The sequence below is a fragment of the Prunus persica genome, chromosome G2 (assembly GCF_000346465.2).
Source record: "Prunus persica cultivar Lovell chromosome G2, Prunus_persica_NCBIv2, whole genome shotgun sequence".
Lineage (NCBI taxonomy): Eukaryota > Viridiplantae > Streptophyta > Magnoliopsida > Rosales > Rosaceae > Prunus > Prunus persica.
The window spans coordinates 20403497-20420678 of NC_034010.1; the positions used below are offsets into that span (position 1 = coordinate 20403497).

General features: G+C 36.7%; 4 protein-coding genes across 7 annotated transcripts; 2 read left to right on the plus strand and 2 right to left on the minus strand.

Annotated features, from left to right (window-relative positions):
• Positions 118-3103, plus strand: LOC18784885 (growth-regulating factor 9). Of its 3 annotated transcripts, none has more exons than XM_007220058.2 (4): positions 118-194; positions 295-616; positions 1271-1894; positions 2246-3103. In XM_007220058.2, exons 1-4 carry the CDS (start codon positions 135-137, stop codon positions 2659-2661), a joined length of 1422 nt encoding a protein of 473 aa, XP_007220120.2. In that variant the 5' UTR covers positions 118-134; the 3' UTR covers positions 2662-3103. The 3 variants fall into 3 exon arrangements, with proteins under 3 accessions (XP_007220120.2, XP_020413420.1, XP_020413419.1); XM_020557831.1 differs by having other exon boundaries at positions 2255-3103; XM_020557830.1 differs by having other exon boundaries at positions 1277-1894.
• Positions 3316-5903, minus strand: LOC18786669 (serine/threonine-protein kinase Aurora-3). The gene is made up of 6 exons (XM_020556357.1): positions 5523-5903; positions 5195-5437; positions 4977-5072; positions 4013-4227; positions 3851-3923; positions 3316-3739 (listed from the first exon to the last, which is right to left on the minus strand). Exons 1-6 carry the CDS (start codon positions 5640-5642, stop codon positions 3641-3643), a joined length of 846 nt encoding a protein of 281 aa, XP_020411946.1. The 5' UTR covers positions 5643-5903; the 3' UTR covers positions 3316-3640.
• On the minus strand, positions 6217-12075 carry LOC18787379 (spastin). Of its 2 annotated transcripts, XM_007218985.2 has the most exons (14): positions 11965-12075; positions 11561-11885; positions 10881-10972; positions 10742-10761; positions 10288-10534; positions 10080-10175; positions 9871-9986; positions 9689-9769; positions 9187-9310; positions 8635-8684; positions 8089-8179; positions 7697-7732; positions 7317-7414; positions 6217-6711 (listed from the first exon to the last, which is right to left on the minus strand). In XM_007218985.2, the coding sequence occupies exons 2-14, from the start codon at positions 11881-11883 to the stop codon at positions 6595-6597; spliced, it is 1491 nt and encodes a 496-aa protein (XP_007219047.1). In that variant the 5' UTR covers positions 11884-11885; positions 11965-12075; the 3' UTR covers positions 6217-6594. The 2 variants fall into 2 exon arrangements, with proteins under 2 accessions (XP_007219047.1, XP_020413819.1); XM_020558230.1 differs by having other exon boundaries at positions 6269-6711; positions 11561-12073.
• On the plus strand, positions 14084-16520 carry LOC18785596 (cytochrome P450 704C1). The gene is made up of 5 exons (XM_007220887.2): positions 14084-14737; positions 14935-15219; positions 15336-15668; positions 15836-16036; positions 16130-16520. The coding sequence occupies exons 1-5, from the start codon at positions 14216-14218 to the stop codon at positions 16316-16318; spliced, it is 1530 nt and encodes a 509-aa protein (XP_007220949.1). The 5' UTR covers positions 14084-14215; the 3' UTR covers positions 16319-16520.

The following is a 17182-nucleotide window of genomic DNA, read 5'->3' on the forward strand; positions in this document are numbered from 1 at the left end:
AGCGAAGTTGGTCTGAAAACTTTTGCCTGCGGACACTGAAAAGGCTGAAACAGAGACACAGGGATTGTCAGCCTCTCTCTCTCTCTCACGCCCAACTTTAAACAAAAGCCAAAACAAAGCAAAGCAAAGCAGATATGGTTTCATTTCGCTTAGACACATTGCAATACATCCAGACCCAGTTCATCAATTCAGTCGTATGCCTCTTGTGCAGCTTTGCTTTTCTTGTTTTTGCCTTAAATATTGAGACTTGATAGTCAAATTGAATTGGGTTTTCTCTCTGCACCTCTGTTGAAGAAACAGTTTGATGTGCTTGTGATGACAATGGAGGAGGAGGGTGGTGGTAAGGTGAAGCTTGGTCTTGGGATTGGGGTTGATTGTTATGGTGATGATCATAATGGGACTGAAGAAGTTGTTGTTGGGAAGAAGAAGAAGAAGTATGGTGGTGGTGGGTTGACAGCTTCTCAGTTGCATGAGCTGGAGCAACAAGCGCTTATCTACAAGCACTTCGCTGCTAACCTTCCTGTTCCTTTTCACCTTGTGCTTCCCATTTGGAAGAGTGTGGCTGCCTCTTTTGGCTCCTCAAATGCTGCTGCTATCAACAGACAATACCCCAGTTGTAAGTCAAATCTCTTTCCCTTAATGAGTTTCAATTTTTACACAAACTGACACACAAGCAACACAAAAAAAATTTGTTATTTTTGGGTAACAACTAAATGCATGCTTATGGGGTAGTTATAAGAAAGGGGGGGAGGGAGAGACTTTTAAGACATTTTAACTTGACTTGGGTTTATGAGGACTACATGGATCTGACTTTGTTTGATTGGGTTCTTAAAAGGGGTCCTATTTTGCTTCAAATTTAGATAGGCCAAGGTTCACTTGACCTGAGATTTTCATGGGATTGAGTTAGTCAAGACATCATGTTTGTTTCTGTTAATTTTACTGCAACATGTTATGTTTTCCCCCTTACAGATGTTTCTGTCTGTGTATTAGGCTTCAAATTTGAGATATGCATTGAGTAAATTAGTGTTTTTTTATATCGCTTCATCCCCTGAATTTAGAGTTTTGTTCATTGAGATAGTTTCATGAATTTGAACTTGAATGTAATAGATTAATGTTCTCTAAATATTGTTTCTGTGGACTTATGGTTAGATAACTTGACTTTTTGAAGGATATTTCTTTGTTGATTGCTTTTCTTTTGCATGAAATTTGAAATGGGTCCCCTGCTTATTCAGTTGAATTTGATACTGTTTATTTCAACTGATTGTTTCAGTTGTAGGGTTCAGTGCAACGGGCTTTGACTATAGGGATCATGAACCAGGGAGGTGCAGAAGAACTGATGGAAAGAAATGGAGGTGCAATAAGAATGTAGTTCCTGATCAGAAATACTGTCAGCAACACATGCACAGAGGCCGCCAGCGTTCAAGAAAGCCTGTGGAAAATTCTGAAGTTGCTTCTCCTTCCAGCACTAAAACACCCAAGAATTCAGAAATTGAGTTAGGGAACTCAAAGACAAACCTTCAGATTTCAACCCCGAAAGGCCTTCAACTTATGGCACAATCCTACAATTATGTTAGTGTTAGCCAAGGTACAACCATGGCCTCAAGTGGCTATCATGAATGTAAGAAAAACATAAGACCTGTTACAACTACATCCATTGCCAATATACCTGCCAACAGATCTGCTACTAGTACCAACCCTGCTGCTGTAGCCACTACCACCATTGCTGGACCAACCACCACCACCAACAGCAGTACCAATGAAAATAGCCTCAATATTGGTGTAAAATACAATAGTAGCAACCATGCTGGTGGCAATTGCATGATCAGAGGAAGCAGCATGAATGTTGTTAATATATCACCAGGATTGGGCTTCTCCCCGAAGAGCGTTCTCCAAGGTAGATGCATGAGTAAGATTGAACCTTTGTGCTATAAAATGCTTTTTTTTCTCCCAAAATGTATATGGATTGATAAGCATAACCACTGGTCTTGAAAAGCTTTCCACACAAGAGAATGTTGAACATGGTGTTGATTCGTGGTACCAAACTATCTGACTTCTTACCTATGAATTCGACTGGGGCCTTAACAAGAGAGGCCAACAGTGCCCCAAAGTTGGAATCATATAGGATAAGAATGTCCTATTAAAAAAAAAATTAAAGGATAAAAATGGGTTGAAGTACTGGAAATTCCTCTGTAGCTTGTCTTTGCAATCAAAAGGATCATTTGTGTATTTATTTCACTGTTTTCAGCTCTTCTAGGTTGCAATGGCTTATACTTCGACAACGGAAGTGGAGTAGAACTTGAACCAGGGAGGTGTAGGAGAACGGATGGAAAGAAGTGGCGGTGCAGAAGGGATGTTCTTCCTGATCAGAAGTATTGTGGCCAGCATATCCACAGAGGGGCAAAGAGGCAAATGAAAGATGTCCAACCTGTTGCTGTTCCTTCTTCTTCAGCTGCTGCCATGAATACCACTCGGCTCTCTCGGACAACAGCCATATGCAGAAAAACTAATTGCGCAATCCCTAATACAAATCTCAGCATCTCCATCCCAGCAAATCCCCCACCGGGACGAAATGATGAAAGAATCAATTCTAGCAGCGATAGTGACACGACTCTTACAGATACCAGCCTTACTGCTTGTGACAGTAGTCATGTTTCTTCTTAGAAGACTACCCTTTCCAGCATTTTGAGGTATCCGAAATTGTGAATTTTTTGGTTTTTCCTGCAACTGGCATCCTCATGGATATATATATCAACAGAAAAAGGAAAAGAAAGGCCGCTTGTTTTGTGAGGAAATACCAACATCCTCTGTTCATGCATTACGTAGGGGATAAGAAATGCCTTCTGTTTAGGGAAATATTCAGATTTCACGTTATGGGATGTCTTTTCATCTCAGCAGAAAGAAGAAAGAAATTGTATTTCTCGTTAGTTTTCGGAGACCTCAACTGGGGTTTGATTTGCTCTTGAAGGCACGTAGGTCAACCCTCCCTTTTTAAATCTTGTACAAGGTAAACATGGATGCCAAATTAATGTTGTATCTTGATATTTCTTAACTTCCATAAGCATAGTTCTTCAAAAATAGCTAAACATGTTTAAATGTTTTTCAAGTGCCATTGAAACATCAAATCCCATTTTCCAAACCATTCAACATAAAAAGTGGCCTTCTTTAATTACGAAACATTTTTCCCTTATCAATTTCCCTTAACATTGTCACAAACATATAACAGATTTTTCCAAGAAAGTTTATGTATCTAGTTGCTAGCTTGCTCCTATATCTTGCTTAAGCGTTTATTTATTAATTCAACTCATGCAATCTAAATTTTACACAAACCAAAATATACAATCATAAATTTTTAAAAAATGGTTACTGTTTAGTGGCTACAATGAGAACTTCGACGTAAATTAAGCATACTCAGCAAGCAACTGATGTAATTATAGGCAATCCAGAAGTTGACGAGATACAAGATTTCCTTCACACAAAACATGGTACATGAAACTCAAGGGTGGTGAACATAGTAGATAAGTTAATTGTCTCTTGGTGCTGATGAGATTTTGACCAAAATATTCCCCCTACATATACCAAACTCAGCTGTGCCAGCTCCTCACAGCCATGATTAGAGCATGATGACAGTTAGAAAAGCTAGCTATTTGCAGATACCCGATGGATCGGCGTTCTTGACTATCCAAGGGTGTTCCATGATCCTCTGAAGAGAAAGCCTTTTTGAGGAGTCTTTGACAAGAAGCTGCACAAAGTTCAACTTATTTCAATTAGGTAATGGATACTGATACCAACAACTACTGGAGTTTTATTTACCCCCACCTAACATTAAGAACAAAATCATGGTCAAACTTACCCGGGTAATGAGATGTTTAGCTTCTGCAGAAGTTTGAGGTGCAGAAGGGAAGTTTAGGTCAACCTTTATTATCCTGTATAAAAACTCAAGTTATCATTCACTTGGGTTCAGCTCATGTTACGGAATCACATGGGTGGAAGCATACAAAACACTCATTCATACCTTTTGAACGTATCCGTTTGACTTTCTGCCTCAAAGGGAGGAATACCATAGAGGAACTCATAGCAAAGAATGCCCAGAGTCCAGTTGTCAACTGCATAATCATGAGGTCTGTTCTCCACCATTTCTGGTGCTAAATAATCTAAAGTTCCACACATGGTCTGTCTCTTGCTTCTGGACTGTACGGACCATCCAAAGTCTGCAATTTTCAGTCGACCCTACGAAAATATAATGCAATCAAGTAATCAAACACAGTTCCTCAACTTGTTCAATGACAATACGTTACCTAAGTGCAGACATAAAAAACATAGCTTCCAGTTATTGAATCAAAGTATAGAATCGTAATCAAGTAATCAAACATAGTTCCTCAACTTGTTCAATGACAATACGTTACCTAAGTGCAGACATAAAAACATAGCTTCCAGTTATTGAATCAAAGTATAGAATAGTTGCATCGGGATAAGAACTCATATTTGTGCTCAATCTTCTTGAAAATATTAATCACATATCATTATTGCACAATAGCAGTGGAATTTGGAATTTGAAGTCGGGCACCAGCAGCCAGGGTTTTGCTCAAACTATTTCTTGAACACAAAAAGGAACTACCAATGCCAACAATGAGATTCCCCCCAATCTGTACATATATACAGGTAAACCAACCCTGGTTGCAATTTCTCCTAAAATTGCATAAAGAAAACCACATCCCTAAAAGGTTAACCCTGAAACCAAAATAACTGACCTATTTTCACTTTTTCTATATAAGTAGGGGAAAAAACTTCAACACTGAACAAGTGAAAATGCTATGATTGTTACTGTTTGGGATAAGAAGATGTATAACGTTAATCGACTTCTAAACATTTGGCAGAAATTAAGGGATTAGGAGCCAGATTTCCCATCTGTTCTAAACCCAGAACCCAAACAACCATGGCATAGGCAAAAAATTGGAGAGGTTGTAGCATATATATACCTCATGATCCAGAAGCAAATTTTCAGGCTTTATATCCCTATGAATGACATTCTTCTCGTGACAATACGCCAAAGCTTGCGTCAAGCTCAGAATGTACTGATAATCATATGAAATTTGATTAATTTCTAAACCACAGAGAGAGAGAGAGAGAGAGAGAGAGAGAGAGAGAGAGAGAGAGAGAGAGAGAGAGAGAGAGAGAGAGAGAGAGAGAGAATTACAGTGGCGGCTTGTTCCTCAGAGAGGTAATTAGTTTTCCTGAGAAGCCCATAAAGCTCACCGCCATGGGCATACTCGAGGATCAAGAAGATGCGTTCGTCGTCGTGGAACCAACCGTAGAGGCGAAGAATGTTGGGGTGCCTGAGACTGGTCTGAATCTCCATCTCTCTCCTCAGCTGATGTTGAATCTTATACTTCTCGATTTGCTCCTTGAATATCACCTTCAATGCCACTATATACTTGCTCTGCCCCCAAAAATTTTTTACCCAAAAATCAATCATTTCAAATTCTAAATTGTTTTCGGTTTAATTCGATTGAAAAATTCGATACCTTGGCTTCTCTGGCAACGTAGACTCTCCCGAATTTCCCTTTGCCCAGGGGTTTTCCGATCTCGAAGTCTCGCAAGGACCATTCTCTCCTTCGGCTTTCTTGCCCTTTCTGAGTTTCCATTTCTTATGATTTTTCCACAGAGAGAGAGAGAGACGACCACTATGTGGAAAATTTGAATTTTCCTTTTAGCGCCACTGCTGAGACTCTGTTGATTTTTCTAGGGAGCCCATGAAAATATAAATTTTTTATTTTATTTTAAAATTTTGGGACAAAATGATACTCTGTCTAAAGTACTATACTCAACAGATTACAGACTCTTCCGAGTCGACAACCCAAAAAAGGGATTAAAGACTCGAACTTGGGTAAGGACCGCACTGCACATATATGATGTCTTGCTTAACTAGCCTAACTCAAGGCTATCTCTTATCGTCTTTTTTAATTTGATTTCTCATACCTTAACTAACTAGCCTAACTCACATCTATTTCTAGTTGTCTAACTAGATTTGCTCTCCAGTGACTCCTTGCTATTATTACTGCATTTTTTTTTTATAGTTAAAAACCTTTGAAAACCAAAATATTAGGGCAGCTTTTTGCACATCCCTATTTTGATAGATAAAATTCCGAAATGTTACACATCATTTATAACGAATTTGGTAACTCTTTAACATTATTGAAAGTTCATATGATCACTCGCTTGCAATTATCATCTGAATATCAACTTCTTCATTGGCAGTCGGAGCTAAAAATATTGGAAATTTTACAATTTCTTGGTGCATTAAAGATTTTGTCAATGCATCTACAATGGCCTTCCGGCGTGGAAAACCCAACTATGATTATAATATACAATATATATAGTACACCTTACACAAAAGAATACAAAGAATAAAGAGCAGGCAGAGACCAGTTTGAGGCAAGGTGTGTGCCATGTACACAATTAGAGGTGCTTTTTCCTTCTTTTGGGTTTTCACATCCCACCTCCTGGCTTTTTTCAGCATCATTCTTTGTACCAGTGGCGGCATATAAACAAGGCTGCTTTGATCATATAAATCACAGAGAGTGCTGTTATAGGCATTCAATTAGAGCCGAAGTCCTTGTTCCACTGTTCAAGCTCTTCCCACTTGCTTTTGCTTAAGCTTGGCCTGATTACGGTCATTGCCTTCTCAAAATCTTCATATCTTAGTGGTCTTACCTGGTAAACAAATAACGACATGAACACATGAGACTGGACTGGAATGAGGAAATTCTTTTATAGAAACTTCTGCAAATAAAGTACTTCCATAAACAATAACAACAAAAAAAAAAAAAAAAAAAAAAGAAGATTATCACTTAAATTACTTCAATTTAAGTGAAACAGAATAGGAAGAATTCAGAGAACGATGCATTTTGCATAAATTTTTCTCTTCACTGCCAATTTATTTTTGTTGTAAATGTGTCATGTAATCCAGAGAATGATGCATTTTGCATTACATTTTCTATGGCCCATAAGCTTTTCCTATTAAGAAATCAGTTTCAAGCATGAAGAATTCAGATCCAAGATCCAGTTCTTCATTTATCAGATCAAGCTCTCATAATTTTTTTCCCAGCCTCCAAGGAAACCAGAATTGGAAAAAATATTTTCAATGAACCATATTCTCAGCAAAAAGACTTCCACAAAATGAATCAGATCATCAAAGTAAAGATGTGTTTTGAGGCAAATTTACTTCTATATCTACTAAAGCATAGACCAAAAATTAATTAACATTTATAGACTGCTGTACAACCAATTTATTTGAGGCCATGTTGTTGGCACAATACCTGATTTGCCTTGACGGTGAGAATGTTTTCACCCAGTTCCCTAATAGGCATCATTGCAGCTTCTTCACACAGCGCTTGCAGATCACTTCCTGAATATCCTGTATATAAAAGTAACAACTGAATAATTTGATCAGAATGATAAATATTTGGTGAGGATTTTGACTAAGGTTCGATTCCATCACAACACCGGCTGTAAACCAGCAACCACTAGGTGAGTGCAACCAGCTGTAAACTGTCAACCACTAGCTGAGTGTAACTGAGATTGGTAGCACCCAGTGACTCAACTTTGCTCAAATTAGTTTTGCAAAATGAATTGACTTATTATAGCACTGCTATCTGAAAAGCACTTCGGAAGGGTATAACAGGGAAAATGTTCTTACCTTCTGTCTCTCTTGCAAGTCTTTCAAGATCTCCACCTAATACAAGCAATAAGAAGTAAATTTCGTAAGAAGATTAACCACAAGGCACAAAAGGATGCTTGCTTAGTTCACTCACTTTGGTTATTATTTGTCTTCTTGGAATAAATAATATTTATAAAAAAAAGTTCCAAAAACGTTTCCCATCATGAACACTTTTATCTTTAAGTTACTACAAAATGACATATCTCCACTGTAATAAGAGATACCAATGAAGATACCAAAAATCAGTACACCAATTAAAAGTAGTCAACTACAACATTGTGTACATCATACTAACCACAAAATATGGGATCATCAATCTTTAACAGAAAAATATCCCACAAGAAGGTTACGAGATAAGAACATATTCTTACTTGGTAAGGAAAACGCTTGGCCCTTGAGTTTGTGCCTTAGAAGCAGTCTCCTTGCTGTTAAATCTGGTAAAGGTATGTACACTCTCTTCACCTGGTTCAGGGTTTCATATTACAGTGAGAAGGATACTTCTGAATGTATTGATCAAGTTGTTACCAAAAAAAGCAATTAGAAGTAAAAAGAATGGATTTCAACAATTTATAAAGTTTCCAACAGGGGAAAAAGATGAGAAGGATACTTCTGAATGTTTTGACCAAATTGTACCCCATGTACTTTTTGTTTCTTTGATTAAATCTTTCAGGTATAAATATCAGATAAATATGCTTCAAATACTGGATAAGCATTAGACGTGCGTGCACGAGCACACAGACATGTACACATTTTTTTATCAGATAAATATGCTTCAAATACTGGATAAGTATTGATTCATAAGATAGTAATCTGGGGAATTAATTTTATTAGCAATTCAAACTTTCAAAGTCCCTAGAAAAATCATGTCTCAGAATATTGAAAGAGAAAACCAAAAGAAGAAAAAAAATACTACTAACCAGTCTTCTAAGAACCGCATCATCCAGTTCTTGTGGCTTATTAGTAGCACCTGCAAGCACATAAAAAAAGATATCAAGGGATGTACTATAATTTATTCAGGTCTAAGTGTGTTAAAATGCAAAATTGAAACAGTACCAAAAACGGACTTCAAGAAGATAACGAGATTAAAAAAAAAAAGTGAGGATCTATGTTGAGACAAAAGAAAATAGTTCAGAAGTTTACTAGGTCCCTCCCTTCTTCCAACCTGTTTAATTTTATTGTTTGAAGGGATCAAGAAATTTTATTACTAATTTCCAATGAATTAACATCCAAATTTAACGTTACTTACCTTGATCAAGGTCCCTTAGGGGCAGCAGACTCTAATGATAACATATAAGAAGGGTAATGTATATCAAGTTGGCATTGTGAATCAGGCAGGGTAGCCAAGACTTTCATCAACACTGACGTACAATTTAATAAAAGGAACGGCCTTTACCATTTGGGGTGGGCTTTGGTTGAATTGAGATATAAAGTTTTCAAAAAAAGAAAAAGAGAAGAGATATAAAGCTTACCAATCACAATTACCAGATCATTAGGATTAGATGTCACCCCATCAAACTGTATTAAAAACTCTGACTTCAGCCTTCTGCTTGCATCATGTTCATTTGCAAGCCTTGTTGACATGATACTATCAATCTGTAAGCACACAAAAAACAGACACAATTACATCGCTGATATATTGTTGAACAGTAAAAGCATCAAACTGTAGTCACCTATAACAGCTATACACCCTCGAGATAACTAAGAAACTGATATAAAAAATAAATAAAAAAAAGCTGTAACACTAGATATTGTGAGATACCAATGACATTTAACAACAACAAATGCAAATAGAGATAATGACCACATACTAATCTCTGATCATTCATCCAGTCTTCCAACTCAACTATACAGTCCTCAAGTACAAGCATGAAATAGCATACTTCATAACACCATCAATAAGATGAAACAGGTGAAGCTGGTGCTTTTTGAAATTGAACGTATAGTTACTAGTTTGCAGGAAAAGTAGCATACTTCATCCATGAAAATTACTGACGGCTGTTTGGATATAGCAACCATGAAAAGGGTTCGCACAAGCTTTTCAGCCTCTCCTACCTATTTCAGTGCAAGTAAAACTTATTATAATTCTTATAAGGAAAAAAAAAAAATTAGAAATATAAGAAAAAGAAAGTGCAGCACCAAGGACAGAGACACACCCATTTTGATGTCAGTGAAGAAGCAGATACATTAAAAAATGTTGCCTCGGACTCTGAAGCAACTGCCTTAGCAAGCATGGTCTTCCCATTACCAGGTGGACCGAACAAAAGCAGACCTGAAAGACAAAGACAAACTTTTTTTATGAAACAAGTTCTTTTTTCTGCTTCACTGGTATCAATATGGATGTTACAGTCTTACAAAGCATTACCTCTAGCTGGCCTTCGAAGACCAGTGAACAAGTCTCTTCTCTTAGTTGGTAAAATAACCATCTCCATCAAAGTTTTCTTAACCTTCTCAAGACCGGCTGCAGAGAAACTGAAATGAGTAACTTGGTAATCTCAACAAACACAGCAACCAAAAATAAAAGAAAAAGAAATATATAGACAAGAATAGTGAGTATGTGATAAATTCCTCACCTACATCTTCCCACTTAACTGAAGGGCTTCTATCCACTATAGCACTATTTATCATTTCCACCAATTTTGCATCATAACCACCACCAGTCTCTTGCACAGGTTTTGAGCTTACAATATTATTGGTCTGAATCTGATTCCTCGTTTCGGGTCTGTTTGTAGTGGGACGAGGAGACTTGGGTAACACATGCTTTCTGGCATTTGATGTCGTTGGTCTAACTACAGCAGTCTGCGCATGAGCTAAGGTACTCTGCAAAGATTTTGATTTTGATTTTTAGATAAACAGTATATAGTAATCTTGAATCTTATCAAACGCTCAATTCTTCCCATGCATTTGTGAATACACATTAGATGCTTGAGATAATACTATTGTGCATAAGTCTAAAGAAAGTTTCAATTGAAAAAAAAAAAAAAAAAAAACAAATATGCAGAACTCTTTAGTCAGACCAAACCATACATTGCTTACAGACGTGCCACCTGAAAATGAGGACAGGGAGAAACAAATGCAAAGAAAGAAAAGTCAGAAGTTGAGTTGAATGTATCTATGTTAGTTTGGAGACAGTGCTCAATTAAGTTGAATCAGTAGGAGATATTACCTGCTCGCCTACTTAAGGCCTGTAACCTTTCAGAAACTTCACCCTGCCATTTTGATATTTTTTGGCGATAAGATTTGACCTTCTCTCGCTCACTGCCACAAAGAACAGACATTTCATTATGATAACAATGGAAGAGCATCTCAGAATCGATCATCATGGTTGACTTGATAATGAATTTGTGTTTGCTCTCTCTAACGAATTTGCAGGAATGCAATTCATTTTCTTTAGGACATGCAAAACCATCCTTTGAGAGGGAAAAATCAGCCAACAAACCAAAGTCATGCTTTGCCTCCTATTCTAAGAGATGAAGCTCTTCACGCTGGAATCACTAAAATCGTTATTTGTCACTGAAGTCATTAACCAAATACAAATACTCATGCCACTTTTACTTCACAACTTACACAAAAGACTTTCAAAAGTAAAGTTCATATGCTACAACATTAATCACACTTACTCAGAAAAACTGGTACTTTTTCAATTCAAGATATAATTTTGTATCTAACATATAAATGGTCAAACTCTTATTTCTACAAAATATAAAGTCACAAACATATCACCTAGACGGAAATTTAGAGACTACCCACCATTTCTTTCAGACTAGCAACTTCAGCAATACTTCAACAATAATCAAAGAAGAAAACAATTACAAGAATCAGAAACTAAGCTGAAAAATTGATAACCTGTGGCTGATATAGGAAGGCACGGGAGTGGACGTTGCTTCAACGAGAACTCTCTGGGCGTTGTTATAGTGAGCAATGGCGTCGTCGACTAAGCCCCACTCTTCAGCCCTAACAGCCTTGGCGATCTCATCCTTTGCCAAATCGAAGTACCCCCTAAGCTTGTACGCAACACGCTCGTTGGAGACCGAAGCTCCAGGTCCAGCTACGCCTTCCATGGTTGACGAATTTGGGGGAGAATCAGAGTTTGGGTGAGACTCGTATGAGGAGGAGGCGGCGGAGAAGACCGAACCAAAAGAATCGATGATCCCTTTGAGGAAACTCATGTCTGGAACAAATGCATGCCGATTATTGGGATGAGGACGACGAGGAGAGAGAGCTTAGAGAGAGAAAGAGGGTTTTCTTACCATTTCCGGGAAATTGAGTAAACTTTCCGGGAAAGTCATTCTTTATGGAGCTTAGCTTTTCCAGACTCCAGCGTACAGAAGAAATTGAGCATTTAATTTTAAATGGCCAAAGTATTTATGACTCTGAGAAATATATAACATATCGGCAAATCTGTGAAATCAAAATTAATAATTTAACTACTGTTATTAACACATGTCATTTTACCTATTTGCATGTGAGTAAAAAAAAAAAAAAAATTTAAAAAGAAAAAGTATTTAGGTATTTTAATTAATTTTATTGGATGGTTTTCAATACTTTATCAAAAGTTTATGAAAGCAAATAAAAATAAGTGGAAAATATGTTTTTACAATATTTAAGGGTATCGCCGCGCGGCTATATTATGTAAATATAAAAGAATATTCTAAGAGTATAGCAGGCGGCTATACTCTGTAAACATATATGAATACTTTAAACATATAGCAGGGCGGGTATACTCTATAAATGCATACAACTATTTTTAAGGTATAGCCGCGCGGTTATACTCTATAAATGTAAACGAATATTTTAAAAGTAATGCCGCGCGGCTATACTCCGTAAATATATACGAATATTTTAAGAGTAGAGCCGCACGGCAATACGCTTAAAATATATTAATATTTAAAGCCCATATCCGCACGGCTATACTTTGTATGAAAATTTTAAACGTATAGCCGGGCGGCTATACTCTTTAATTATTTTCGAACATTTTAAATGTACAGCCGCACGGCTATACTATGTAAACATATACGAAGATTTTAAAGGTAAAGCCGCTCGGCTATACGCTGTGAATATATATATATGAACATTTTAACAGTATAGCCGTGCGGCTATACTGGCACACGAATATTTTAAAAGTATATAATTAAGTAATATCTTTTCGACAATTTTTTTAAGTAATATATCTTAAGTCTTTTTCAATTACTTTAATCAGTAATTAAATTTTAATTATTATGTCTTTAGTGAATATTTAGTATTTAAATATTTTTAAGTTCATAAATTACTTAATAACTAGTAATTAATTATTTTTAAATTATTCTTAATAACTAATTTCATAAATTACTTAATAACTAGCATGTAACATGTTGAGCCTATGTGTCTTGTTTCAAAATCAAAGGGGTCCTACTTTTGAGCCACTTACTAATTGTTGGTTGCTGATGGGTTTATGCTTTTCTTCAACTTTTCTCTCTTTTCCCCCTTAATCTTTGTTCCCTTCCACTCTTTTTTGTTTGTTGTTTTTTGGTTTTGGTAAATAAAATTTATTGCAAACCACAAAGAGAATGCTCCAAAAGCTAGCAAGCCTAGAGAAAATGCAATCAGCCTTCAGCACCAGCAGAAGAGGAATGAACATGACTTATTGGGTTGAGTATGGAAACCTTGTGTAGCTCTCAACATCATGGAAAATGGTGGTTTTATGGTTAGGTGAGACCATGGCTACACATCTTAGATTGTTGTAGAAGTGTTGACATATTCTTGGTGAAGTGGAAAATGAGTTGGAATTAGAAGAAATAGTCCAATCCTTAACAGGTAAGACTCTACGCATCCCAGCATACGATATAAGTCCATGCACATTTGTTAGAAATTTTGACACATTTTGATCATCAAGCGGAAAATGAGTATGGGAAATTAGAAGAAAGAGTCCAATCCTTAACAGGCAAGAATGACTGAAAAACCTTCATCAGTAAGAGAGTTTCGGAGCTGGTTAGGTACACTCTCCTAGTCTCCTGACTAGGAATCAATTGCCATAACTAGAACATTATAACCGGTGTTTCAATCTGATCTTTCAAACAAATCAAGATCAGAATGCGCACCCGCTAGCAGATTGATGGTCCTGATCAGCCATGGCCATGGGGAACACAGAACAACCACGTCAACACTCCTACAAGAATGTCTTCGCCCCAAGAAAAAAAAGATAAGAAAGAATTTGCACCATCCAATCTCATGGATTGATATCCTTTTTCTGTTTTCTTCTTTTGACAATCAAACCATATAAATAATAAACAAACGTGGAAGTTCCTCAGCTAGCAGTTGTTTTTTTCTCTTCATTTCACTTTCATAGATAGATGCAACCTATGAGAATAAAGCTTCCTCTGTCTTACATATATAGATCATTTTCTCTTTTGCCAAACAGTTTAATATGTTATTTGATTAGACTATTAATTTAAGCTAATATTTAACCTCTTTAACTATATATATATATATTGCTGTCTTTGCCTCTTTAACTAACCAAGAAAGATGAGTATTCTCTATATCATACTCACCTTCATATCATTCTCAGTACTCTTTCTCTTCCTAACCTTCTGTTTTCTCATACTTAGAATCTTCACAGGCAAGTCCATCAGAAACCCAATTTACCCTCCTGTAAAAGGCACCGTCTTCGACCAGCTCTTCTACTTCAACAGGCTCTATGACTACCAAACGGAAATGGCCAAAGAACACCCAACTGTTCGGCTTCTTGCCCCTGAGCAAAGTGAAGTATATACTACTAACACAAGAAACATTGAGCATGTTCTGAAAACCAACTTTTCCAAGTACTCGAAAGGGAAGTATAACCAAGATATTGTGTCTGATATTTTTGGCCAAGGGATATTTGTTGTTGATGGAGAAAAGTGGAAGCAACAGAGGAAGCTGGCGAGCTTTGAGTTTTCGACAAGAGTTCTTAGAGATTTCAGCTGTTCTGTGTTTAGAAGAAATGCTGCTAAACTGGTTAGAGCTGTGTTTGAGATTTCAGGTGCCACTAAAAGTTTTGATATGCAAGTGAGTAATCTGAAACAAATAAATGTTTTTCTGTAAATTGCCTTCTGCTCTTGTTCAGATTAGAATATTAGCTATTTTATAATCAGAAGAACCAAATTGTTTGACATGCAGTTAATAACTGTTTGCTTGAGTATGTGTGAGTTGTTCTGTATTGTTTGCATATGATCTTCTTTTTCTGGCATATGATTTGTTTGCAGGATATTCTTATGAGATGTACCTTAGATTCTATATTCAAAGTTGGGTTTGGAATAGACCTGAATTGCTTGGAGGGGTCAAGCAAAGAAGGGACTGCATTTATGAAGGCCTTTGATGATTCAACTGCTCTGGCCTATTGGCGCTATGTTGATCCATTCTGGAAATTGAAAAGGTTTCTTAACATCGGTTCCGAAGCCGCGCTTAGAAAAAATGTCAAAGTCATTGATGATTTTGTCCACCAACTTATCAGGAGCAAGAGGAAATTGCTAGCAGGGCAAAAGGATCCTGTAAGTGATTTTACATTCTTGTTCTCCAAAAAAGCAAAAACAATTCTCTATGTTTCTTACATGATTTCATTTCAACTTTGTTAATGAAATCTTGAATTTTATTTTATGTTTCGAAGAACGACAAGGAGGACATACTGTCGAGGTTTCTGTTGGAGGGTGAAAAGGATCCAGAAGAAATGAATGACACATATCTAAGGGATATAATTCTGAATTTTATGATTGCTGGCAAAGATACCAGTGCAAATACACTCTCATGGTTCTTGTACATGCTCTGCAAGAACCCTCTGATACAAGAAAAAGTTGCACAAGAAGTGAGGGATGTCGTTGGTGGTCAGGTTGGTGACCCTGATGAACTTGTGGCCAATATAACTGATGCAGCTCTTGAAAAAATGCATTATCTTCATGCGGCAATAACAGAAACTTTGAGGCTATACCCTGCAGTTCCTGTGGTATGTATACTCAAATAACCTCGTATATATTTTTATGACAATTTCCCACTGAGATGCTGGTTAACTTATTTAATCTTTAGGGAAAAATTTAGCAATGCCGCATGAACTTTGACCCATCGTTTCACTTCATCTCTAAACTTTTCTTTATGTCTTCGGCTTCCTCTTAGGATGGGAGATGTGCAGAGATAGATGACATTCTTCCTGATGGCTTTAGATTGAAAAAAGGAGATGGAATATACTACATGGCCTATGCCATGGGCAGAATGCCTTATATTTGGGGAGAAGATGCTGAGGATTTCCGGCCTGAAAGATGGCTCAAGAATGGAGTTTTCCAGCCTGAATCGCCGTTCAAATTTGTCGCATTTCACGTTAGTATCATATTTTCTGTTTCTTTATCACATATGTTCATGAATTAATCTAATCTGAACTTACACTAATGGTTTCACTTATGTTACTTACAGGCAGGTCCTCGGATATGTCTAGGGAAAGACTTTGCTTACCGGCAGATGAAGATAGTATCGACGGCTCTTCTTTCCTTCTTCCGCTTCAAATTGGCCGATGAAACAAAAACTGTAACCTATAAGACCATGTTCACCCTTCACATGGATGGAGGTCTCCCTCTGCGTGCAGTTGCAAGGACAGCCTCATAAACTTCTCAACATTCGAAGCAAAATAATGTTCTTGGTGTGGTCCCTACATGTATTTTGTTTAGAGTAATGCATTCTACATTGTACTATATTTCTAATAGATACGCGACACATCTATACAAATGAGTCACACTTCTATTGGAGACATGGATTGTGAGCAGGGTCTAAAATATCGGTGACATCGAAAATATCGATAGTTCAAAAATACGGAAATTTCGATGGAAATATCGGGATATTATCGATATCGATAAAAATTGAATAAAAACCACGAAAATTGTAAGAAAAACTTGGAAATTTTTATTGAAACTTTGGAGGATGCTTATTTAGTCAATTATCTATTAGTTTATTACAAAAAATTGGAAGAAAATGCATTGCATGATGGATTTAACTAATTTAAGTTGATTATACAACGAGCTGACAAACATTGTGAGTATAGAAAATATGTAGTAATTAATGAAAGAAGATTAAACACACCACAATCATTTATATATAATGATTTACTACAATATTTTACATATATATAGGAGCAGCGTGGTGGTTAAATGCCTGTAAATTTTGAAAATATGTAGTAATTAATGAAAGAAGTTGAAACATGAAAAGCAGCTCGCAAGTATTATATACACTAGATTCCATAGTTTATATTCACAAAGTTATGAGCAGCATGGTGGTTAAGTGCCTGCAAATTTCGGAGTGTAGAGGGGTTCGAACCCTATTGTGTGCGAGAGAGTGAGTGAGTTTAAATTGTTTAATTTTTGAAAGTCTCGTAAGTAATATATATACTAGATTCCATAGTTTATAATCACAGAGTTATGAGCAGCATGGTTGTTAAGTGGCTGCAAAATTTTGGAGTGGAGAGGGGTTCGAATC